Source organism: Ovis aries, chromosome 3, assembly GCF_016772045.2.
Source record: "Ovis aries strain OAR_USU_Benz2616 breed Rambouillet chromosome 3, ARS-UI_Ramb_v3.0, whole genome shotgun sequence".
In the NCBI taxonomy this organism is placed as follows: domain Eukaryota; kingdom Metazoa; phylum Chordata; class Mammalia; order Artiodactyla; family Bovidae; genus Ovis; species Ovis aries.
In genome coordinates this window covers 13,782,839-13,808,512 of record NC_056056.1, presented here as the reverse complement: position 1 = coordinate 13,808,512, position 25,674 = coordinate 13,782,839, and the positions used below count along the sequence as shown (strand labels likewise).

General features: G+C 43.4%; 1 protein-coding gene across 1 annotated transcript in view; it reads right to left on the bottom strand.

Moving 5' to 3' along the window:
- The window catches only part of TTLL11 (tubulin tyrosine ligase like 11), a 275,037-nt gene extending 256,880 nt beyond the window's left edge, over window positions 1-18,157 (bottom strand). The window contains exon 1 of the mRNA XM_027966476.3: window positions 17,562-18,157. Coding sequence (XP_027822277.2) covers window positions 17,562-17,990 — 429 coding nt within the window. The 5' untranslated portion in view covers window positions 17,991-18,157. The remainder of the gene's footprint in view (window positions 1-17,561) is intronic.
- Between the last annotated feature and the right edge of the window lie 7,517 nt (window positions 18,158-25,674).

Here is a 25,674-nt window from a genome sequence, read left to right as displayed (position 1 = left end):
AGTCTGGGATGGTGTTTGTGTTTTCAGAGCCAGTACCTTGCACAGGGTTTGGGGCTCAGCAAACAGACAGCATATATTTGTTTAAATAAAAATCCTCAAGGTCTCAGAATTTAAAATCATATACGTATGCTTTATTTCACTGTACTCTCTAGAAATACTTCTCGTCTAACGGAATGTGTGTGTGCCACACGTGTCTGACTCTTTGTGACCCCATGGACAGTAGCTCACCAGGCTTCTCCGTCCATGGGATTCTCCAGGCAAGAATACTGGAGTGGATTGCCAAGCCCTTCTCCAGGGAATCTTCCCAACCCAGGGACTGAAGCTGCGTCTCTTATGTCTCCTGTATTGGCAGGCAGGTTGTTTACCACTAGCACACCCTGGGAAGCCCTTCTAATGGAACAGTAATGCCTAAACTCTCAGAACAAGAGGTCCTAAGTAGCCAGCTGAAGCTTATTAAACTGTCACCCAGCAGGGACCAGTTGCCTCTCCTTTTGTTCCTTAGAACACTTTTTCCCAGAAAGAATGGAGTTAGAAGTTTTCACAGTTATAACATACCATTAGAGAAACATCTTTGCAAACTGCCTAGGAAAATAAAAAAATCTATAAGATGGTAAGGCTTTATGTAGGTAGTTTCAATGAGAGTCTGAGATTCCTTAAGAAAGAACAAGTGCAGAGGCTAAAAGAAACTATGCTATCATGGAAAGAAAACCCAGCCAAAACTGATGACTGTCAGGGGCTTACAAATAGCTGGCTCTCCATTTCTGACTTGAACTTCACAATGCCAGGGACAGGACGAGTTCACTGCCTGTAATGTCTTTTTGTCATTTCCCTTTAAAGAAAGTATTCACTTTGAAGGCAGTCCAAAAAAACAGAACTAGAACCATTCCTGATTACACAGTTCAATTCAGTTAACTGTTGCTGAATGTCTTCTCTGTGCCAGGCGTGAAGGACTCAAAGATGAATAAGACAAGCTCCCTGTTACTGAAAGCCTTACAGTCTAGAGGGAGAGACAGACCATCTCAATCAATAACCTCCCCCGCCACCGCACCGCACCCCCACCCCCTGCCCCGGCCCCGGTGCCATCCAGGCCCAGGCAGCCCTGTCTCTTCCCTGCGGTCTATAATAGCATCCGAACTTGCCTCTGCCTCCACTCTGGAGTTCTAACCCATTCTCTGTAGGGCAGCCAGAGAGAACTTTTTGAAACATAAGTGAATTATCTTTTCCCCTGTACATAGGCAATAGGCAATGGTCTAACCTCTGCATGTATCTGGCCCCTGAATATCAACTGCTGGCAAGATGGGAGTCACATTGGAAACTCCGTATCAAGCCAGACCGTCTGCAAGGCTGTATCCTCAGAGGGTGAACTAGAAGACGACCTGCCTTGTCTTGGTTGTGGCTCGGCGAAGGGGAAACACAAGGAAAGACGTCTCCTCTCAGACTGCCACTGTAACACCTTCCTCATGCAAGCCTGGAGTCAGAGCTCAATTACACCAATAACTGGAAAAAACCAACGCCTACAACTTTGGTTTTAAGTGTTCTGGGTTAGTAGAGCCCGTTGGGGCAGCTGCAAAAAATGAAAATCCTCACTTTCAACCCAAACCTCAAAGAATTATCAGAGATTAACATTCCAAGGAACATTCGTGTGTGCATGCTCAGTCGTGTCCGACTCTTCTGTGACCCCAGGGACTGTAACCCACCAGGCTCCTCCGGCCATGGGATTCTCCAGGCAAGAATACTGGAATGGGTTGCCATTTCCTGCTCTAGGGGATCTTCCCAACCCAGGGATCAGACCCATGCCTCCTGCATCTCCTGCATCAGCAGGCAAATTCTTTACCACTGTATAAACCTGGGAAGCCCAAGCTCACCATTAAAAAAGAAAAGAAAGAAAAGAAAATCTAATAAATACCTAACTCAGAACTCCAGGAAGAGAGAAGAGAAAGATTGGGTGAGAGACTATACCAACTGAGAAAACAGATGAGAATTTTCTAGAATTAATAAAAGATAACAAACCTCAGAAACAAGAATTTCAACAAATAAACAAGAATCTCAATAAATCTCCAAAAAAAAGTCCTAGGAAGTCTTCATGACACTGAAAACATCTAAGAGGATTTTAGAAGCAGGCAGAAAAAAGACACTTTATGAGAAAAACAAAGAAAGAAAGAAAAACTGACTGAGGGCTGACTTCTCAACAGCAAAAATGGAAACGATTAAACAATGGCCTGTGGGCTTCCCTGGTGGCTCAGTGGGAAAGAAACCACCTACCAATGTAGGAGACGTAGGTTCAACCCCTGAGTCAGGAAAATCCCCCAAGGAAGCAAATGGCAAACCACTCCAGTGTTCTTGCCTGGGAAATCCTGTGGACAGAGGAGCCTGGGTCCATGGGGTCACAGAAGAGTCAGACACAACTTAGGAACTACACAACAAAACAGTGGCATAGCCTCAAAAGGCTGGGATCACACAAACATCAACTTAGCAACGTGTGTGCAGCAATACTATCTCTCAAGAGGGCAAAATGAAGATGTAATTTTGAACAAACAGAAAACATTAGTCTACTACAAATAGTCCCTCACTAAGTGAGTGAACAGAGAAGGCGATGGCCCCCCTCTCCAGTACTCCTGCCTGGGAAATCCCATGGACGGAGGAGCCTGGTGGGCTGCAGTCCATGGGGTCGTGAAGAGTTGGACAGGACTGAGCGACTTCACGTTCACTTTTCACTTTCATGCACTGGAGAAGGAAATGGCAGCCTACTCCAGTATGCTTGCCTGGAGAATCCCAGGGACAGGAGCCTGGTGGGCCATCATCTATGGGGTCACACAGAGACGGACACGACTGACATGACTTAGCAGCAAGTGAGTGAAAGTCACTCAGTCATGTCAGACTCTTTGCAACCCCATGGATTATACAGTTCATGGAATTCTCCAGGCCAGAATACTGGAGTGGATAGCCATTCCCTTCTCCAGGGGATCTTCCCAACCCAGGGACCGAACCCAGGTCTCCCACATTGCAGGCGGATTCTTTACCAGCTGAGCCACCAGGGAAGCCTAATTCCTCACTAAAAGAACTTCTAAAAGATTACCTTCAGGAGAAAGAAAATAATCCCAGAAGGTCTGAGTTGTAAAATAGAATAATGAACAAAGGAAATGGTAAATGTGTGGGTAAATCTAACGTACACTGAGACTGGGTAACATAAAGTTAATGTCTACTTTGTGAAGTTAAAACGAAGACACAGCATAACAGAAGTAAAATATTGGGCAACAAAAGCACATAAGTCAGGAGAAATGCAACCACAGTGAAAGCATCCTAAGATCCCTGTGTTATTAAAAGGAGAGTAAAGTTACTTTGCAAAATTATACATATATTAAGTTTTCTAAGAGAAACCCTAGAAGAACAAAAACAGATTGTATAACTTCCAGACTAGTATTGGGGGGGGCGGGAATGGAAAAAGAAAAATAAAAAAAGAATTTAAAAAGCTTTGCAGGTGTGAAAAATAAATAAATAAATAATAAAAAGCTTTGCAGTCTATAATTACAGAGGGAAATGTTATTAATAATATAACTCTTCAAGTAATTAATAGGTCATACAAAAATATCAAGGATACAAAATTTGTACTGTACAATCCACAAGCTAATCTAATGTACATATATAAAATACTGCATTTAGTAACTAGAGAATACACACTCCTTTTAATCACATACATAACCATGTATTAGGCTATCAAGGAAAAAAAATAAAACAAAAAAGTAAAGATAGAGAACATGAAGAAGGGAGGAAAGAAAGAAATAAAAGAGAAAGAACATCCTTTAACCATACTGCCATTAAGTTAGAAATTAATAATAAAGTAAGAAGAAATAACCTCATATGTTAGAAACTCAGAAAGCCATAATCCAAGTAACCCGTGGGTCAAAGAAAAAATTTTCATGAAAATTTAAAATATACAGAACTAAAGGGTGATTCTTTTAATGCTACATAGCAAAATTTGTGGGTGCAGCTAAAAGTAGCACTTAACAGGCAAGTTTGTAGTCTTGAATACTTTTATTAGAAGATGGTAGAATAAGCATCCAACCTAATGGGGGGGCTGGGGGGTATAGAATAAACTTCAAAAAGTCAAAGAAAAGAAAGAAACAGCAGAAAGCCATGAAAACAGAAAACTAAGTTACAATGGAGATGATCTTTGAAAACCTATCAATTGAGATACTTAAAGAATGTGTAAGAGTTAGCCAAAGAAAGGACAGGGACATTCTAAGGAAAAGGAAAACATGAACAAAGGGAAATGGCCCAGCATGAAGGTTCAAGATGTCATCGGTGTGGTGTTGGCAGAAGATAAAGTTCAAAGCATGGAATATGTGAAGTGAGTCTAGAGCAGCTTAGGGTCAAATGTGAATTAAAAAATAGTCAACTGTACCAGGTATTTACAGGCTAAGTACTTTACATGATTCCCTAGAGAAGGAATGGCAACTTACTGCAGTATTCTTGCCTGGAAAATCCCATGGACAGAGGAGCCTGGCAGGCTACAGTCCATGAGGTCGCGAACAGTCAGACACGACTGAGCAACCTCACTTACTTGCTTTGCATGGTTATATCTTTCTACTCGGGCAACAAAACAACTCCACGAGGCGGGACTGTATTACGCATATTCCACAGGTAAACTGAGGCCTGCAGTAAAATTTTTCCAGGGTTACCCAGTGTGACAAAACAGTAACAACAGTTGCTGAACACAGTTGTTCAAAACAGTAACAACGTGGCTCAAAAGCCCTTACTTTAAAAAAAAAAAAAAAAAAAAAAGCCCTTACTTTTAATTGCCATGCAATAACAGCACCACTGAAAGGCTTCATAATGGAGCCTCCATAACCAGACCAAACTTTATTCTTCAGACAAATGTTTGAATCACCCCAAAAAACAAAACTCCTCCTTATGACGCAAGTCTGGGGTGCTGTTACAGCTGCCACTACTTTATGTCACCAGGACACGATTCTGCTAGATACAGGTATCCAAGGAGTCCATGTATTGCTAATAGGCAACACTGTAACACAGAACTAACAGGCGGAATTAACAACAGGAGGCACTGGACCAAACTGAGCTCCTGAAGCATTTTTCCCATTACTACCGAGAAGACCACTACTGTTCAAAGATGAGAACTGGATCAGAAGACAGCATTTTTTTCAACAGCTTTATTGAAATATAATTCACAGATCATACAGTTCACCCATTTAAACTGTACAATTCAACATTTTTCAGTATAGTCACAGAGTCGTGTAACCATCAGTCAACACATTTAAGGACATTTTCATCACCCCCAAAAGAAATCCTGTACCCACTAAGTCACTCCTCACTCCCCACACCAAAAGCCTCCCTCATCCTCAGCTCTAGGCAGTCACTAACCTACTTTGCGTCTAAAGATTTCCCTATTCTCAACATTCATACAAATGGAATCATATATATATGGCCTTCTGTGACTGACTTCACTCACCTAACATGTTTATAAAGCTTATCCACGTTGCGGCATATATCAGTATTTCACTCCTTTTTATGGTCAAATACTATCCCACTATCTGGATATTTCACAGTTTATTCATCCTTCAGCTGACAGGCCTTTGGTTGTTTCCACTTTTTGTCTATTGCGAATAATGATGCTATGAACATTAGTGTACAAGTGTTTGTGTGGACCTATGGTTTCAGTTCTCTTGGTTTTACACCTAGGAGTGAATTGCTGGCATGGGGCAATTCCATGTTTAACACTTTGAGGAACTGCAAAATTGTTCTTCAAATCATTTTACTTTCCCACGAGCAATGTACGAAGGTTCCAATTTCTCCACCTTCTCACCAACACTTATTATCTGTCTTTTTTATTACAGAGATGTTAGTGCATACAAAGTGGTATTTCATTGTGGTTTTGATATGCACTTTCCTAACGGCTAGTGATGACATGACATTTTAACTGGCTCTTAATGTAGCCTCTTTTCACACAAGAGATATTTTTGACAAAACCTAAGAAATGCCTATGGAGACTTCCAGCAGTTTCACTGCCCAACTGTACATGCCATGTCCAAGCCTTACCTCATGGGTAGAAGAACAGGGATGGAATAAAAAATCAGATGCAAGGAGACGGCCAGGGATGGGTAGAAAATCAAGCATGTCCACTGAATACATTATTCGAAAAGTTAAAAGTGGCTTATATTTTGATACGGCTATTTTGATTTAGATATAATGACTATATCGAAAGAGCCATGTCATAATGCCCTGCTTTGAGCTAGGCACTGATTATTAGAATTAGATTTGGTAAAGACCAAGAGAAGATTCATTTATTTCACTCTTTCCCCAATATTTGTCATTATATTCTTCAAACTTGAGCACTTATAGGAACTCTCATACACTATTAACTGGTACAACTTTTTTGGAAAGCAGTTTGGCAATACATTCCAAAGGCCTCAAGATGTATATGGCTTTTAACCTAATTATTTCATTTCTGGAGAGTTGTCTTAAAATAATGTGAAATAAAGGGGAAAAAACTTAAACCATGAATTTTTTCACAGAAACATCAATCCAAACATTTAATAATATGAAAATAAATAATGAAATACGTTTCACTGAATGAGATATTTTATACAATTAAAATGACATTTATGACAAGTTTGTATACTGTGAAAAATGTTTATAATGTGGGTATTAATACTAACATAAAATAATATTAGCTTTGTCGAACATTAACATAATTTTATCAGCTTTATAAAATATAAAAATGCATGCCTAAAGAAATATTGGAGTCGAATTCTTCAAAATAAAAAGTCATTGCATCTCAGTGGTGGGATGATAAATGGGTTTTTTTTTCCTATTTTTTGCAAATTTTTAATATTTAAGCAATATACAAGGATGATTTACATAAGTGATAAATATGGTTTTAAATAAAGCTAACAACCAAGCTCAAAGCCCAGTCCTGCACTGAAAAATTTCAGTAAACACTAACTTCCAGTGGTCTTGCTTCCAAGAGCCAGGAAATCATACTCCACTTAGAGAAATAGTATGATCCACTGAATAAGACGAGAGCCAGGACTCTACCCTCGAATTCCGAGCAGTGTGTGACTTAACACCTTTGCAGAAGGGGAGAGTTAAAACAGATGACATACTTACTGCATGCTGACTTTGGAACATGGTTACGTATGTTATTGAAATGGGACAAGTATCACAGTGCCCCATGTGATAGTGGTGGGGATTCAAACTCAGACCTGACTCCAGTCCACACTGACATCTGTGAAGCAGAACCAAGGAGTCTACCGTGCTTACTGCACAAAGTAAAAGTCAACTGAGATAAATGTATGTGACAGCTCCCCAAAAAGTATCTAGTTTCTTGAACAGTAAGACTCTTAACGCCCTCCACACTGCCTCCTAATTCTCTAAGAAAGCTCCCCAAAAAGTATCTAGTTTCTTGAACAGTAAGACTCTTAACGCCCTCCACACTGCCTCCTAATTCTCTAAGAATTTAATAGCACTTGAGGATGAAACTGTGTCTTTCCTCTGCCTTCTTAAGCTAACAAGTCAGTAACAGAGATTGCTTTTAATGACTAGCGAGACAAAAATGTTTTAAATTATAATAATGTAAATCATGCAAGGCAAATGAGTATTAGATGTCTAAATGTCAACAGGAGGGGAAATATTTACAATACAAATGAGAAAGTAAATACTCATAATATTTACAAACCAATAAGAAAAACATAAACACACAAAATATCAACATAAACAACCCAAAAGATAAATGAACAAAAAATATACATGTAGGTATTTCACAGATGAAACAGTACAAATGACTAAAAAACCTACACAAAAATCCAAACCCTGATGACAATCACAAAAATGTAACTTAAAAACTCACAGCAAAAGAGACACAGACGTATAGAACAGTCTTTTGGACTCTGGGAGAGGGTGGGATGATTTGGGAGAATGGCATTGAACTATGTATAATATCATATATGAAACGAATCGCCAGTCTAGGTTCGATGCATGATATTGGATGCTTGGGGCTGGTGCACTGGGATGACCCAGAGGGATGGAACAGGGAGGGAGGAGGGAGGGGGGTTCAGGATGGGGAACACGTGTATACCCATGGCGGATTCATGTTGATGTATGGCAAAACCAATACAATATTGTAAAGTAATTAACCTCCAATTAAAATAAATAAATTTATATTTTTTAAAAAACTCACATTTTTACCTATTAGTTTGGCAAAGATTTAGCAGATTAACAGGATACAGCATTAGAGACAACATGAGAAGATAAGCACTTTCAAACACTACTGGTGGCAACTTGACAGTAACTATCAAAATACAAAGTGCACATAACCTTTGACCCAACAAGTCCTACAGAAGCATTTGCACAAGTAAATACTTAATGTCTGAAGAGGGATGTTCACTGTACCATCCTTTGTAATAGCAAACAAAACACAGAAACACATCCATCAATACATTTGAAGATGGTACATCCAGCAGATGGGCCCTTTGGTTGTTAGCAAAATGAAATGAACCCATATGTACTAACAGAGAATGATGTCCACAAAGTACTGCTAAAGAAGAACTTGCCAGATACCATATACACTGTATAATGGTGGCATTTAAAACATGAAAATTGTTTCTATTTATATATATATATATATATATATATATATATATATACACACACACACACATACATACTGGTGTCTCTACATATGATGTCTAGTTGGTGGTCATTAGCAGGATGTTCTGATTCTCCTCTTTGCACACTCATGGTAGGACTATACATCCCAGCCCCACCGAAGTTCACCAGGCTAAGGATTTCGCTTTGACAAATGAGATGTGAGCACAATCACCTCCGAGTAGAAGGCTTAAAAGCTGGTGCGGCATTTATCATGTTCCCTTCCTCTCGGTGACTCACTGAAGCAGGTGCTGAGCTGGAAGCCTGGGTCTCTGGATAATCAAGATGGCAGGAGACGCTTGTCCCCACACCCCCGGCAAACCACATCAAACCCCTAAGTATGAGCAAGAAGCAAACTTCTGTTGTACTTCTGTTGATACTCCAGCACAATTGAGTGGTCCTGATACACACAGGAATAAGAAAAAATATCTGGAACAATACATACCAAACTGCATTCTTGATGTTACCCTAAGGAAAAGAGATAGGATAGGAGACAGAAAGGGCAGGGAATGGGTGAGGGGGGCACTTTGGGGTTTTACTTTATATACTTGGGAATTATATAAATTTTCATAAGCACGTATTATTTTTAGAATTTGAACACAAGGTATTTGTAAATAATGGAAGATGTCCAGAAGTTTTTAGATTGTTGCTTTTAAAAATTCCAATAACTGCAGTTCTAACACAAAGAGAAATAAAATCTCCCCGTGACCATAAAGAACGGAATATGAAAACTGGCCTCTGCAAGAGTTCCAGGCAGAGGGACTGAAGGGCTCCTTTGAAAAGTAACACTGTTCTTAGGGATGCCCACTAGACAAACGGCCCTATTCTTTCAGCTCCATTAAGGATGCAAAGGTTTTACTCAGATGACACAGAAGCAGATGGAGGAAGAGAAGGAGCCATCAGCAAATGGCTGCTAGCTAGGACTTAGGAAGCATTTATAAAAATTACTGGTTGACGGTCCCCAAACACGCAGAGAAACAAACATGCTCGCAAATGGCGGCCGAGGCAGCTGTGAAGGCAGGACCCGGTGTGATGTGATGCAGAACAAGAGATGTCAGTCCATCTGGAACAGAGAAACAACATCATCGTTCTCTCTGGCAAAACCACAACCTTTGTGGCGGAATCTCAGGGAATGACTGGGCTGCAGGGGAGCAACCACATCGAAAGGAGGGTTCAAAACTAATCAAAGCAATAAGGTTATTTGCCTGTTGACGCCATCAATTTTGTATTACAAAACTGAATTAAAATGTCATGGAAATTCATCAGAGGGAAAGCCAACTAACAAGCATTCTTATTTGAAAGTACCAGGCACTTTTAAGATTTTCAGAATTAATCCTCACAAGCCTACCACGTATTTTAGGCTCTTTCTTAGAGATGAGGAGCCTTTGGCTCAGAGAGATAAAGGAACTCGTCCGGGGCCACAGAGCCAAGATTCAAACCCATGTCTGGTATGGTCTTTCCAGGGTCAGTGGGGAGGGCTGCTTAGGGATGGAAGGAAGAAGTAAAGACATCAGCCCAGGGAATTTGCTTCTCTGTTCACATCAACAACCTCCTTATTTGTTTTATGACCACAAAAGGTAAGTACTGATGTCACTCAAATAGCTAACATAAATTTCCAGTGTTGACACACATAGTTAATATACCAGAATATGAGACTGGCACCAGGCTCAGAAGGGAAGCCTTAAAATATTCAGTTAAAACCACAAAACTGTAAAAGTATAATTGACTTCAAAAGAAAAGAATTTTAAAACAGTGTTATTTAAAACAAATTTAGGGACCTCCCTGGCGGTCCAGTGGGTAAGACTCTGCCTTCCAATCCAGGGGGTGCACGTCTGATCCCTGGTCGGGGAGTCATCATCTCACAGGCCTCGTGACCAAAAAAAACCAAACCATAAAACAGAAGTTTTAACAAACTTAAAGTTTGTAATGAACTCAATAATGACTTTAAAAAATGGTCCACATCAAAAAAAAAAAAATCTTAAAATTTTTTTTAAACCTAAACTACATCACATTGGTATTTGTGCAAAATGTACCTGCCCTTATCACACAGAGGGTTCTGGGTGTGTTCGTTATCTGCTGTATCCCAAGAACTCAAATATAGCCTGGAACAAAGTAGGTCTCAGAGTATTAGTTCAATGATTCAAATGAGCTGTCAAGTGTGTTTAACCAGTAACCTATATATGAAGATGAAATTCTATACTCGTTGTCTTCTAGTTTAAAATACATATATAAATCAAATAACCAATATCCATAGTTACCCAATAAAAGGAAAAGTACCATTAACTGAACACAAACAATGTGCCCAGCATTGGGTTAAGGCAATTTACATACTTCCCCTCATTTAATCTCACAAGAACTCAGCAAGAATCACTATGGCCCATTGATACAGTTGAAGAAATTGACGCTCAGAGTTGTTCTGTATGCAGGACCCAACCTGCTTGGTCACACAAGGAATTAGTGACAAGTATTTTAACCCATCTGTGTGAATTTCAAAGTCCCTGCTAGCTCCAGGACATACTACTTTCCCTCTAGAGAAGCCACTTAAAGAGTGGCCAATTACTTTTATAATATGTTCTTTTCAAGGGATAGATTTAAAAGAAAATGTATATTTGAATTTTTGTATTCAACTTCTGGCAGAAAACCAGAATACCTCCAAAATCGAGGCCATTTACAATAGAGAGCATACTCCTGTAACACAGAAAACTGCTCTAACAATTGCAATACCTGCTTAAAAACTAAAATTTTAATTTGTACTAGTTATAGAACTGGAATATGAGCTCCTGGAATACACTGTCTTTTAAATGAGAGGCATTAGTGTGGATTCATGAGGCTTTTATACATATTGTATTGTTCAAGTAGGAGTGGTAGTGAATTGTGATTTTTATGGTGTGACAAATTTAACTTGCAAAGGAAAAATTCTAGTGTGCTAGGTGTTAAAATAACATGTCTGTTGAAGGAGAACATTGGATGGAGTAGGCTATAAACTGTCCTTAAACACAAGGCTGTTTTCAAAAACTGGAAAGTAAATTGCAATGACTATCATTAAAATGAGGAAGGGGGGGAAGGTTAAACTATCCAATTTTTCATTTTCTAATCTGCCTTCATCCACCAAGAGTCTGCAACACAGTGGCTCATGCAGCAGGCTCAGGCCCCACAGAGGAGCAAGGCCACTCGGCTAGTCAGTGCACCAGAATCTCTTTCCCCTCATGGGGAGCCACGAGATAGGATTCAGAAAGTGCAGACACCAAAGGCTCCCTCTGCCAGGCAGGATATATTTCACTGTGTTTTATTTTAAGTCCTATTTGCAACGTCAGCCTCCTGGTTCTAAGTGACACCATTGCCATTCGAGAGTTATGAGTCAGATGAGGAACGAGAGGGTTCAGAAGTGGAGGATTACACAACACACTGAAAAGTGGGCTTGGGAGCAAGGCAGACTGTTTGAACCCTGACTCTCCCACTTCTGCGCCCAATTCCATTTCTTCAGTTGCTATCTTCGGGGGAGTTCCCGGGTGGTCCACTGGTTAGGACTCCATGCTCTCACTGCCAAGGACCCGGGTTCCAACCCTGGTCAGGGAACTAACATGCCACAAGCCTTATGGTGCTGCCAAAAAAAAAAAAATGTTATCTGGGAATAGTAATAACAGAATAACTCCTTGCAGGGTGGATTTTAGCAAAGGATTAGCAAAGAAGACAGTAGAGGCTTGTGTACTGGCTATAAGCACAGGCCCTGGATGGCTCAGACACCTGTTACCTGTGCGGCCTTGGGCTACCCCTGAACTAATCTCCTCTCAACCTCGGTTTTCTCAGCTGTAAACTGGAAATAATGGGGAAAAATAAAAAGGAAACAATGGGATCCACCTCAGATGGCTGCTGTGAGGATTAAATAAAATAATACATAATAAGTGTTCTATACGTTTTAATGAGCAGAAAGCACTTAGAACATAAAGCCTAGCATGTAATATGATATTTCAAAGACAGTAACTAACATCACACAAGTTGTAAGTAGGATGATATCCTAAGTATATACATGCTTCGAAGAAAGGCTGGATACATTTCTGAAAACAACACACGATTTGGACACTACTGAAGCAAAGAGCTCACACTGTAACAGATCTTGTGAAAGTCACTCACTTGTGTTCAACTCTTTGCAGCCCCATGTCAGGCTCCTCTGTCCATGAAATTCTCCAGGCCAGCATACTGGAGTGGGTAGCCATTCCCTTCTCCCTGGATCATCCCACCAGGAACTGAACCCAGGTTTCCCACTTTGCAGGCGGATTCTTTACCGAATGACCCAGGAGGGGAGCCCTAATAGATCCTGGGATAGGGCTTATGCCAACTATTATCAACAAAGGTCCCTCTATCAAATCTCAGTGCCCTTGATCACGTTAGCTGGTGTCCATGATACCACTGCGTACATATACACAGCTGACATCTCCAAGGAGAGCAGCTTGCAAAAACAGTGGCGTCTACTCTCCATGGTGTCTTTTCCCTAAAGTTTTCTTTAATGAGTGTGTCCAAACTGCAAAAAGAATATACAGGAGAGGCAGAGAGAGGCTCACATGATTAGAAGAGAACCACGCGTTTTTGTAAATATGTATTGAGCTTCTACTATGAGCGAGGAACCATGTCTCTCTTTCATGTCTCAACTTCACAGTGACTCTATAAACATGATTTTGCTCTTCTAAAATAAACTTTCATCTTACCTACAAGTGTACAGAGCTAACATTTATGAACTGTCCTTTGAGAAACACGGTGGGCACCATTGCATTAAACCTGACTAGAGTGGATCCAACTGAAAACTGAATCATTTAAGAGAGTTCGTGTGGCTCCCTTGAGACTGACAGTGTGGGCAAGGGAAGCATGGTCTATATATGGCAGGAATCTGTGATCATACTCAGCCAGAAGCACAAGCTTCCTGGCATGGCCTTCAGCGTCCTCCAATCCAGCTCCTTCTTCATCTCTCTCTGCTCTCTGAGCCGCCATCACCCCATCTCCCTGCCTTGGCTCCTCCTCTGTATCGAATGCCCTGTACCCAACTCTACTCCCAGGCTGGACTGCAACTGTCAGTGAACACGTCTGTCCCTGGAGGGTACGGACAGAATCCCATTTGTGTCTGTACCTGCCACTCCCCAGGGTCCACCAGCATCAGCAGCAGGGAGCAGTGGCAAGGGCACAGAACAGGAGGCCGGTTTCAAATGGAAACCTGTTTCAGATGCTAGCTCTGCCCCTCACAGCTCTCTGACCTTGTGTAAGTTAACCTCTGGGTACTTCGATTTCCTCCTGTGTAGAAATGGAGACCAGAGGGTTGTTGGGAGAATCAAATCCTTGGCTATATGTGACGCACCCAGAAGAGTGCCTGGCACAGGGGAAGGGCTGTGGAAGGAAGGATTCATCATAGTTGTTTCTTATCACTGTCACTATTGGTTACTGTTGTTAAGTGTCTGTTAATAGAGAAAAGTGGGGGAAGAAGGGAGATTGTGCCCTGAAGCCAAGCAAATGCTGAGCTCCCACCCTGCTGAACGGCCCAGTGGGGGAGCCCCTCACCACTTACTCGCAAAGGAGACACAGACCTTTCACTCTGGGTGGTGCTCATGTCCTTGTTTCTCGCCTGGGCTGCCCACCTGACCCCTGCCAAAGCCAGCTGGCTGGGGACCCCCACATCCTGCAGTGACGGCACAGCATGACATACAGAGGACGCTGCCCTTCACCTCCTCGCAACCCAGCCCCCAGCAGGGTTCGTGCTCCTAGAACATCAGTGCTGAGCATTAGAGGTACACTCTTTCAACAGCACCCGTGTAGCAGATGGGGAAACAAGCCTGGCGAGGCTGTGTTTGCATTTTGTTAGTACCCAGTTTATACATATATATATATAGATGTTACCTATCATGAAGCCAACTTTGCTGCAGGTACTAAGAATACCATAATCATCGTTTAAACCTGGAAGGAACTTTAAAGTTTTCCTAGCCTGGCACTTTTCGAACTCCACATTCTATGGTGTGAAGATGAGATGTCAGCTCTGTGGTTAAGTCATCCATTGATTCATTTATGGATCACCCACCACCTGCTGGGCATCAGGAACACAAGCCAGAAACCACTCCTGTCCTCAGGACCTCACAGGCAAACAGGGAAGCGTGATGGTAGGTAGGTAATCACCCCTCTAATAGTAAAGTCCTGTTGGGAGTAAATTATGTTAAAACATCCTAGAATGAGCATCTCCACTTACATGCCAGTATGAGCAGGAGAACAGGCAAAGCAGGGCCTGGAGGAGACAGTTACGGGTGGCACCTCAGAAACTGCTCCCCCCTTCGAGCTCACCTGCACGAGGGCCTCACACAGACTAACACTACCATTATGTGGCTGCGGCAGCAGAGAGACTGGGAACCATGGACCTAGCTGGACCCACTCCCATTTGACAGACAGGCAAACTGAGGCTTAAAGAATTGAACTCACTTGCCAAAGTCCCAAGGCAGGTAAACGGAAAATGCTTAAGGTTTCGTAGTGGCTCACACAGGCTTCCAAAAGAGTCCACATCCCACAGCATGGCACATGATCTGACCCCTGCTTACCCCTCCTGCCTCCGCTCGCACCATTCTGCCGCCCACTCTGTGACCCAGCCCTACCGAATTAAGTGTGAAGCCCCGGACGCACCTCTGCTCTGTCTGTCCCACTCCCTGTGCCAGGGATCCAAAGTCAACGATCCCTAATAATAATAATGAATAATTCCCAGAACTCAGCTCGGGGCTCTCTCCTCCAGGACATGGCCCTGACATGACGCGCCTCTACCTCCTAGAGCAGGTACACCTTTACACAGACACAGAAACACTCATCACGTAAGGCGTTCATCCATTCAACACATATTTATTGAGCACCTTCTGTGTGCCAAGCACCTGAGGAAACAGCAGTACATAAAACAAGGCCCTTGCCCTCATGGAGCTTACATTCTAATGCGGGAAACAGACAATAACCAATACAAAATCCAGTGTCACTAGAGTTCAGTGCTATGAAAAACCAATAAAGACGAGCAAGCATCAGTTGGCGGGGGGTGGGGCACAGTTATAGGTGAAGGCCTCTCTGAGCCGGTGGCATTTGATCGGAGGTCTGAAGTGATAGAGGAAGCCATGCCAACAGCTGGGAAAGGAGCATTTCAGGAGCAGCAGCAGAGGCCCTGTAACTACTGCAGTGGTTATTTACTTGTGTCTTATCACCTACTGAACTTGGAGGTCCTTGAAGGCAAGGGTTAGCTCTTAAGCATCTTTGCTTCGCAGGGCCCAGCATCCATAGTGGACACTTACAGAATGAGTGACTGAAGCTGGACCAGCATGTGTGGCTGCTGGTTTCTGAGTCTGGATGGCTCCATCTCTTGAGATCTGGCCCGTTTTGTGTCTCTCTCCCCAACCCTTGCCCCAGGGCTAAGCTAAGTACAGGCCATGCTTGGGCGAATCAGCCTTCCTTCATTCTGTGGCCTGGTCTCAGCCCCTGGATCCTCCCTTCATTAGGACTATGGTACTGACAAGCTCTCCATGTTTATCTCCTTCTGGTCTTCATATCTACCGCCTTGAACTAGGCCCCTGTCCCAAAACCCAGACACCTAGTACTGGGAGCCGCCCTCACTTTCTCCAGATTTCATGGGCATGAAAGCCCTCCCCTGATCCCCAAGCCCCAGGGCTGGGGGGCCCTGACACCCAGAATCAGACTATTCAACGGCTAACCCCTCCCTGTCTGGAAATCTGCCCCACCTGACTCTCAACTCCCCTCCAAACCACGTGACTCCTACTGCTGGGACAGCAACCCTCTGACCTCATTAATTCTGTCTGTGTCCATCTCTCTGTATGTTCCAACTTCATTATACCATTCCTGAAAGTCTTCTCTAGCCAAGGCCCAGGGCTGCTAAGGTCCTGCATCCTCGTGTTGCCTGTTACAGATTCTGTTCCACCAGCAGACCACATGGGTCCAAGCCTCCAGATTCGACTACCCTAAACCACATCCTGACACTCCCCAAAGCACATTAAATAACATTAGGCACTGCAAATAGAGTCACATCCACTCAGTCAACTACAACAGATTATCTCTGGATGTCACTGGTGCTTCATCCCAGCCCCTTCCAGATCTAAAATAAGTTCAAGGACAAATAATCCATTCCTTCACTCACCCTTTTGCCCACCAGTTCCTGAGGCCTGTTTATATGCCAAGCCTTGGGACATAAAAACCCCAGCACCTACACTGTTGACAATGATACTGATGGGGATGTGATGGTGATGGTGGAAAAGGGAGAGGAGTGCGTGGTAAGATGAGTTCCCATTTATTGCAGACTTGGGTTATATTCTAATACACAGTGAGTCTTCCAATACTAAGAAAACTATGAGATAGGTACATTTGGCCTGACTTTACAGAGGAAGAAATAGGCTAAAGAAGTGAAGCAAGTTGCTCAGGGTCACACAGCTAAGTGACATGATGCTGAGACCCTAGTCTATCTGCCTCCAAAGTACAAACGGTTCGATTTCCGCAAGGGGCCACCCAGTAAATGCTAAACAAATAAAACTTAAGGAAGAAATGAAAGAGAGAGAGGATCGATGGCTTCCGGGACTCACAGCTGCCGGAGGAGACAGACATATAAACAAATATCTATAATGTGGGGGAGGCGAGTGCTGATGGCTGGAGATCATGGAGCCAAAGGTAGCTGCAGGGAAGCTAGAGGAAAGACAGACTAACTCGACCTGGAGGGATCTAGAGCAGTCTTGAGGAAGTGACTTGGGGCCTAGGCTTTGAAGGAGAAGCAGTTAGAGGCTGACAAGCGTGGCACACAGCAGGAGCTTGGCCCTGAGACCTGGCCTGAGCCAGCAGGCTCCTCTGAGGTCTTCCAGTCCACCCCCCTGTGCCCACGCGGCCGGGCCGGGCCTCACCTCCTTCCACTTGAGCTGGCGGATGCTGATCTTCAGGGCGTCCAGGGAGGTCCTGGCCTTGGAGCTGTCCACGGTGACCGGCCGCAGAGAGCAGTACTCGTCGGGCTGTCCCGAGCTCCGCTTGCAACTGCGGCCCTTGATCCTAGACTTCCCGTGCGGGCAAAGGCCAGACACCGGCTCCGGCTTCGCCAGGGACACGGGCAGCGTGGGCGGAGGCCGCGGGGGAATGCGGGCGTCACCTTCCTCGGCCGCGCAGGGTGGCGCCGGGGCCGGCTCCTTGGGCTGCTCCTCCCCCGCCTTGCGCTCCGGTTCCCCGGCCGCGCCGGGGTCCACGCGGACCTGCTCCTTCGCCGCCTGCGCTTTGGTCGCGGCCACGGCCTCCGCCTCCCACCAGGCCGCCAGCTCCCTCTCGGGGCTGCCCCGCAGCATGGCCCTCAGGGCTGGTGCCAACGCCAGTGACGGAGCCGCCGCCGCCGCCGCTCCGCCGCCCCGGCCCCCGACCAAACTGCCGTCGCTGCCACCGCTGCCGCGCGCTCCCCTCCCGAGCCGGTTGCCATGATCGCTCAGGCTCCGGTTGACAAGGGCAGTCGCCCACTGGACGGGGCCCGAGAAGGGACAATCGCCGTCACAGGCCCGGCGACCTCATAGGCGAGGCTGCTCACGTGGTCAGGCCTGTCACAGAGGCGGCGGCGGACATTTTGGAAGAGGGCGGAAGCTGCCTCGGCCCGCCTACTGGGAGAACATGCTGAGTAGCTGAGCTCGCAGAACTTGGAGCCGGCAGGCTGGAGGTGAGCTTGAGGATGGAACAGCTATCGGAGCTTGCAGGGCTTCTGAGCCCCGGGACTGGGCCGGAGAGACGATAGTTTCAAACAGGAAACCCACTTTCCTCCACTCCACGCGCACTCACTGGGATAACTCCTGATCCGATGGAGGAGGCACAACCTCATCCATTCTAGGCACTTACACCCTCAGAAAGAATCTCAGCCTGATGATGGAGATAGCAAGTCCAGACCCTCAAGGAGCGGCTGCTCGTTTGAGGAAATCGCTTTCTCGTCCTGGGAGAGCCGCAAGACTGAGAGGGGGGACACCTTTCCCTGTTGGGAGCTCGTAAAGGAATGGGGTAGCCATGGGAAACTGCAGATTCACGGTTTAGTTGAGGACATCAACCAGCCCCTTTTCATATTATGTCATTAAGAAAGAAATTTGGTATCAATAAAATACACAAAAATGTGTCATTTTAACCATTTTTTTTAGGTATAGCCAAGGGAGAAGGCAATGACACCCCACTCCAGAACTCTTGCCTGGAAAATCCCATAGATGTAGGAGCCTGGTAGGCTGCAGTCCATGGGATCGCAAAGAGTCGGACACGACTGAGCGACTTCGCTTTCACTTTTCACTTTCATGCATTGGAGAAGGAAATTGCAACCCACTCCGGTGTTCTTGCCTGGAGAATCCCAGGGACGGGGGAGCCTGGTGGGCTGCCGTCTATGGGGTCGCACAGAGTCGGACACGACTGAAGCGACTTAGCAGCAGCAGCAGCCGCAGCAAGGGCGTTAACACAGCCACATTGTGCAAACATCACCATTTATCTTCTGAACTTTTTCATCTTCTCCAACTGAAACTTTGTACCCATTAAACTCACTGTACCCATTTACTCACAGCCCCCGGACCTCCATTCTCCTGTCTATATGAAATTGCCTCATATAAGTGGAATCATCCAACATTTATCCCTTCGTGCCTAGCTTATTCACTCAGCATAATGCCTTTGGGGTTCATCCGTGTTGTAATATTATTAGAATTGCGTGCCTTTGTAAGGCAGAATAGTGTTCCATTGTATGGATAGACCGCATTGTGTTTATCCATTCATCCGACAGTGGGCATTTGGCTTGTTTCCACGTGTTGTCTATTGTGAACGATGCTGATATGGACATGAATACACAAATACCTATTCCACTCCCTGCACTCAATTCTTTTGGGGTTACCCTGTATTTTTAAAGCCAATCCAAGGAGAGGGCTTTCCCGTCTTGCCTCAGGGAACCACATTTCAGTTTTTTCAGGGAATGTGGCTGGGAAGGGATAGCACCTCATACTGAGGACAGTGGCTGTGGCAGCCCTCACTGGTAGCCACACTTTCCAAATGAAATAATGATACAAGAGAGGAAAAGCAGAGGAATCACAAGGAAGTATACAATTCAGTGCCAAATGAGCCAAAGAGTTTAAAAAAAAAATTAGGAATTCAAAGAATGGAGAATTTACTATGAATTAGAAAGTTAGAGAAAACTTCATATAAGAGAGGGAATATAAACTGAGTCTTCAAGATAGAATCGGGTGGATGGAAAGGGATTTCCTTGTTGGTCCAGTGGCTAAGACTCAATGCTCCTGATGCTGGGAGCCCGGGTTTGATCCCTGGTCAGGTAATTAGATCCCACATGCCATAACAAAGATCAGAGTTCCTGCACATCATAACTAAGACCCAGAGTCAAACAAATAGATACATAAATAAAAAGAAAGCAGGTGGGGTAGTCATTCCAGAGGCTGTGGACAGGGCAACCTGTACAGTCATGCAGATGACCCGGGGGCCTCAAGGGAGCTGAAATGCAACTTGCTCTCTGCCCACCAAGCCTCACACATTGAGGCTTTGTTCCGCAGAAAGGGGCACTTTTGCTGATTGGTTCAAAGGCTCCCAGGGCTAATGGAGGCCCTGTGCTGAGAGGGAGCTGAGGAAAAGGTGCAGTACAAGTAAATTTAAGAAGGGAATGGTTACGGTGATCAGCTTGAAATGTATAGAAATATCAAATCACTGTGCTGTGTATCAAGAACTAACATAATGTTGTAACTCAATTATACTTTCAAAACAAATTCAGAGAAAAAGAGGACAGATTTGTGGTTACCACATTGAATCGGTGATGCCATCCAGCCATCTCATTCTCTGTTGTCCCCTTCTCCTCCTGCCCCCAATCCCTCCCAGCATCAGAGTCTTTTCCAATGAGTCAACTCTTCGCATAAGGTGGCCAAAGTACTGGAGTTTCAGCTTTAGCATTATTCCTTCCAAAGAACACCTGGGGCTGATCTCCTTTAGAATAGACTGGTTGGATCTCCTTGCAGTCCAAGGGACTCTCAAGAGTCTTCTCCAACACCACAGTTCAAAAGCATCAATTCTTTGGCACTCAGCTTTCTTCACAGTCCAACTCTCACATCCATACATGACTACTGGAAAAACCATAGCCTTGACTAGACGGACCTTAGTCGGCAAAGTAATGTCTCTGCTTTTGAATATGCTATCTAGGTTGGTCATAACTTTTCTTCCAAGGAGTAAGCGTCTTTTAATTTCATGGCCGCAACCATTGAGTTTGAGTGAACTCTGGGAGTTGGTGATGGACAGGGAGGCCTGGCGTGCTACAATTCATGGGGTCGCAAAGAGTCGGACACGACTGAGCCACGGAACTGACTGACTGACTGACATGGACAGAGGAGCCTGGCAGGCTACAGTCCATGGGTAGCAAAGAGTCAGACAGGACCGAGTGACTAAGCACAGCAGACAGAGTTGGGGAGGTGAAGGGTTTAGGGGAGGGAAAACTGGATTAAGGCAGTCAAAAGATACAAATTTTCATTTATGAGGTAAATAAGTACTAGGAATATAATCTATTATATGTTAAATATAATTAACACCATTGTGTGCTATATATAAACATTTTAGAGTAAATCCTGTGTTCTTATCACAAGGAAACATTTTTTTCTGTTCTTTAATCTTGTACCTGTCTGGGATGATGGATGTTCAGTAAATTGTTGTGCTCATCACTTTGTGATGTATGTAAATCAGATCATTATGTTGTACACAAACTTATACACTGCTTATATCAATTATATCACAATAAAACTGGAAGAAAAAATAAAATTTATTAATCCTGTAAAAAAGGAGGGGGGAGGGGATAAATTGGTGCTTTCAAATTGTGGTGCTGGAGAAAACTCATGAGTCCCCTGGACTGCAAGGAGATCAAACCGGTGAATCCTAAAGGAAATCAACCCTGAATATTCATGGGAAGGACTGATGCTGAAGTTTGAAGCTCCAGTATTTTGGCCACCTGATGCGAAGAACTGACTCGTTGGCAAAGATCCTGATGCTGAGAAAGATTGAAGGCAGGAGGAAAAGGGGAAGACAGAGGATGAGATGGTTGGATGGCATCACTGACTCAATAGAGATGAGTTTGAGCAAGTTCTGGGAGTTGGTGACGGACAGGGAGGAAGCCTGGCGTGCTGCAGTCCACAGGGCCGCAAAGAATCAGACACGACTGAGCATAGCACAAAAGTCATAAGCCTTTTCAGGAGGGCAGGGAACAGACTAGAACTGTAGAGACGCAAGCCTTAGAGGCAAATCCCATTAGGGCTCTGAATGCTGTGGTGACCTCTGACTTCTCAGGAAATTCTAAAATGTGTTGGTGGAAAATCCAAGCCCTTGCGGGTCTCCTCACAGAGAAGCTTCAGCTGTGGCTGCAGAGGAGCAAAGAGCAGTGGAGACTCAGGGACCAGGAACAGTTCCCCAAACACAAATACATCCAGAAGCACCTCTCTTTCCTTCACACACGCACCACGTCTTAGAGTCAGAGTGTTTTTGTTTACTTATGATGGACTGTCTCACCGACCAGAGTCCCAGTGCCACAGGTAAGGGTGTCCTGCCCTCGTTTACCATATCCCAGCACCCAGTCAGTGCCTGGCAGACAGTAGGCATTCAACAACCATTTTTTTGATTGATTAATGAGTGAATGAATGAAAGAATTAAGCTGCTCAGATATTTGACGATAAGAAAATACTTAGGCAAATTATGGCAAATGTCAATCACAGCTTTAGCCGTGTAGGGTAAACATCATCCCAGTGATGTAACATCGAGCAAACTGGTGCAAGCCTGGTAATCACAATGCGTAAAGACTGTTCCGAGTAAACAAGGCCTGGGAGAAGCTAGAGACAAATGGGAACAGCTGTGATGCTGGAGTCATGCGATCTTGGTTGAAATTTTCTCCTAGTCTTGGCAAACTCTATCCACCTGGAGGCTCTTCCTACCCCTCGTTCCAGAAATTCATCCCATTTCTGGAGGTTTCTGCTGTGAATCAGAAAGGCAGGCTAGGTCGTCCATGGTGACCTAGTATCAGTGAGAAGCCTCTCTGTCCTGAGCACTGTACTAAGCATTTTGCAAATGTTGTGTCATTTAAGCTTCACAGCAGCCCTGGGATCAGCACATTTTGCAGATGGTGAAGGAAATTGCTGCCCAGAGAAGTTATTTGCCTAAGTCACACAGCTCGTAAAGGCAAAGATATGATTCAAACTCAGAATTATCTGACACTTACACCCAGCTGCCAAACCCACACTAACCCCCACACCAAGCCTTTGTTCACAAAACATAAGCCACATATGCTTAAACATAACTGTGTCCATATATATGTATATGTATTTATACCACATATATATATGCTTCCCAGGTGGTGCTAGTGGTAAGAACCTGCCTGCCAATGCAGGAGACACAAGAAATGCAGGTTCAATCCCTAGGTTGAGAAGATCCCCTGGAGGAGGGCATGGCAACCCACTCCAGTATTCTTCTCTGGAGAATCCCATGGACAGAGGAGCTCGGTGGGCTATGGTCCACAGGGTCACAAAGAGACACAACTGAAGCAACTTAGCACACAGTACATGCACACACACACACACACACACAAATCCTCATTGTATGTGGATTACATGAAAATTACATGCAGAGAAAATCTCTGGATTAAAGCTATCAGTATCTTAGTCAATATACGTAAAATCCACAAAAGACTTGTACCTTGAAAATATAAAGATTTTTTTATATAACAAAGAGATGCTCAAAAATGGGGAAAGACACGGATAGTCATTCACAAAAGAAGATATCCAAATAGCAGATGAACATAAAGAATTGAGAAACTTCATGCATCATCAGGGAATTGATCATTTGAGCCACAATAGGTAAGTGGACAAAAAGGCAATGGCACCCCACTCCAGTACTCTTGCCTGGAAAACCGCATGGACGGAGGAGCCTGGTAGACTGCAGTCCATGAAGTCGCCACTAGTCGGACACGACTGAGTGACTTCACTTTCACTGTTCACTTTCATGCATTGGAGAAGGAAATGGCAACCCACTCCAGTGTTCTTGCCTGGAGAATCCCAGGGACGGGGGAGCTTGGTGGGCTGCCGTCTATGGGATCGCACAGAGTCGAACACAACTGAAGCGACTTAGCAGCTGCAGCAGCAGCAGGTAAGTGGAAAAGACTGACTACACCAACCAGTACATCCTTTGGCAAAAGAAGCTAGCCATAAAGCGTAGTTTTATTTTTACATAAACTTCCAGAACTTTGTGATATTGGAAGTCAGCTTAGTTGCTACAGTTGGGAAGGAGGTTGATGGATGTGGTTGGGCAAAAAGAGACTTCTAGGATTCTGGTATTGCTCTATTTCTGGACCTAGCGATGATCTCACTGATATTTTCACTTTTTATAATTCATCAGCTTGAATGAGTTGGGCTTTTCTGTAGGTTATATATATTTCAATAAAAAGTTTGGATAACAAATTAAAAGAAAAAAGATGTCAGTATGTTATTAGTGGTTACTCTGAGCAATGGAACGAAGGGTGACTATTTCCCTCTTGATTAAACTTTTGTATATTTTCCCAGTTATCTACAATGACCATGCTTTGTTTTTTTTTTGATATTTACATATTTTATTAAATCTTTACAATCAGTAATTATAATCAAATACACAACTATATACAAGGATTATATACATTTTGCCCAGACTTTTACATCACAGTACATAGTTTCCCTTAGAAATATTGTATACATTTATCACCAAACAATAAAATCCAACAACAGTAGTGTTACAGCACCTGTTAGTACAGACAGCTTTTTCATAAATGACATCATAAGAAAATATACGGCTGTAAATTGGGCTTTTAAAAATGTCTTTTCTAAAATCTGAGCATACACTATTTCATTCACAGAATGTTTTTTTTCTATGTTCTGACTGAAGCCTTGTGCATAAAACGACCAGTTGGGATATTTACTAAATGCCCCCTCCTCTAAATTGATAAGCACTACTGGAATTATGGATGCTGAGCTTTCTTTATGATGAATTTGGCATGGGGTTTGGTGAGGGAACAAATGCTGGTTTTACTACTGAAAGGGCCATGTGATGGTAATTTAAATTAAAGGAAAAATCTCAAGAGTATATTAAAGAAGTTAAAATCACAGAGTACACAGTTTTTCATTTTACTCTCCAAACACTGTGAAGAGAAAGGGAAAAGTATAATGTTAAAGAAATTTGTTCTGAAACAACTGTACTCTTGTTGGAAGCCTATTAAAAGTTAAAAAGAAAAAGGAAAACCTACCCAACAAAATATCCCATCCCAAACATATCTAGTAAATTACAATTCTTTCACACCCAAAACTTTATGAGGAAAGCACTGCAAATTAGGGTTTATCATTTTAATGGACTTTCCTAAGCAGAAAAAACTAGAACTATTTTTAGTAGGTAAACAAGTGAAGTTTTAAAACTTGAAAATACCTGAATTAAATACTTTCTCTAATATCTAACTTTTAACTTTCAGATAAAATCCATACTTGATTCCAGGTTTGTAAACACTGTATAAATCCTTCTTAGTCAATCAGTTTTATGGCTGTGGTGATCACTTCAGCTCTATCTGTATGCAGCCAACATCTAACTGAGGTAGACCAGATGTTTCTAAAATTCAGGTTCACAGAATCTAAAATTCAGATTCCCTGAATCTTTAGGAAGTAAATAAAATGCTATAAAAAGGTACTTAAAAAACAAAACATTTTAAAAAATGCCTAACGCTGTTGAAACTTTTCATGAACTCAAAAACAACTTCGTGGCAATATGCCAGTTAAGAATAGAGAGTCAGTGACAATGTTGGAGTTTTGAAGCTGAACACTATACCTTCTTTTCTTAGCTAGGGAAAAATCAAGTATAATTCCTTCTGCTATTAATATTTATATTTGTTAATTTTATAGTTAATTTTTTTTTTCTTTAAGTATTCATTTTTCTAAACAAGCTGGTGGTTTAGTCACTAAGGTGCGTCTGACTCTTGCGACC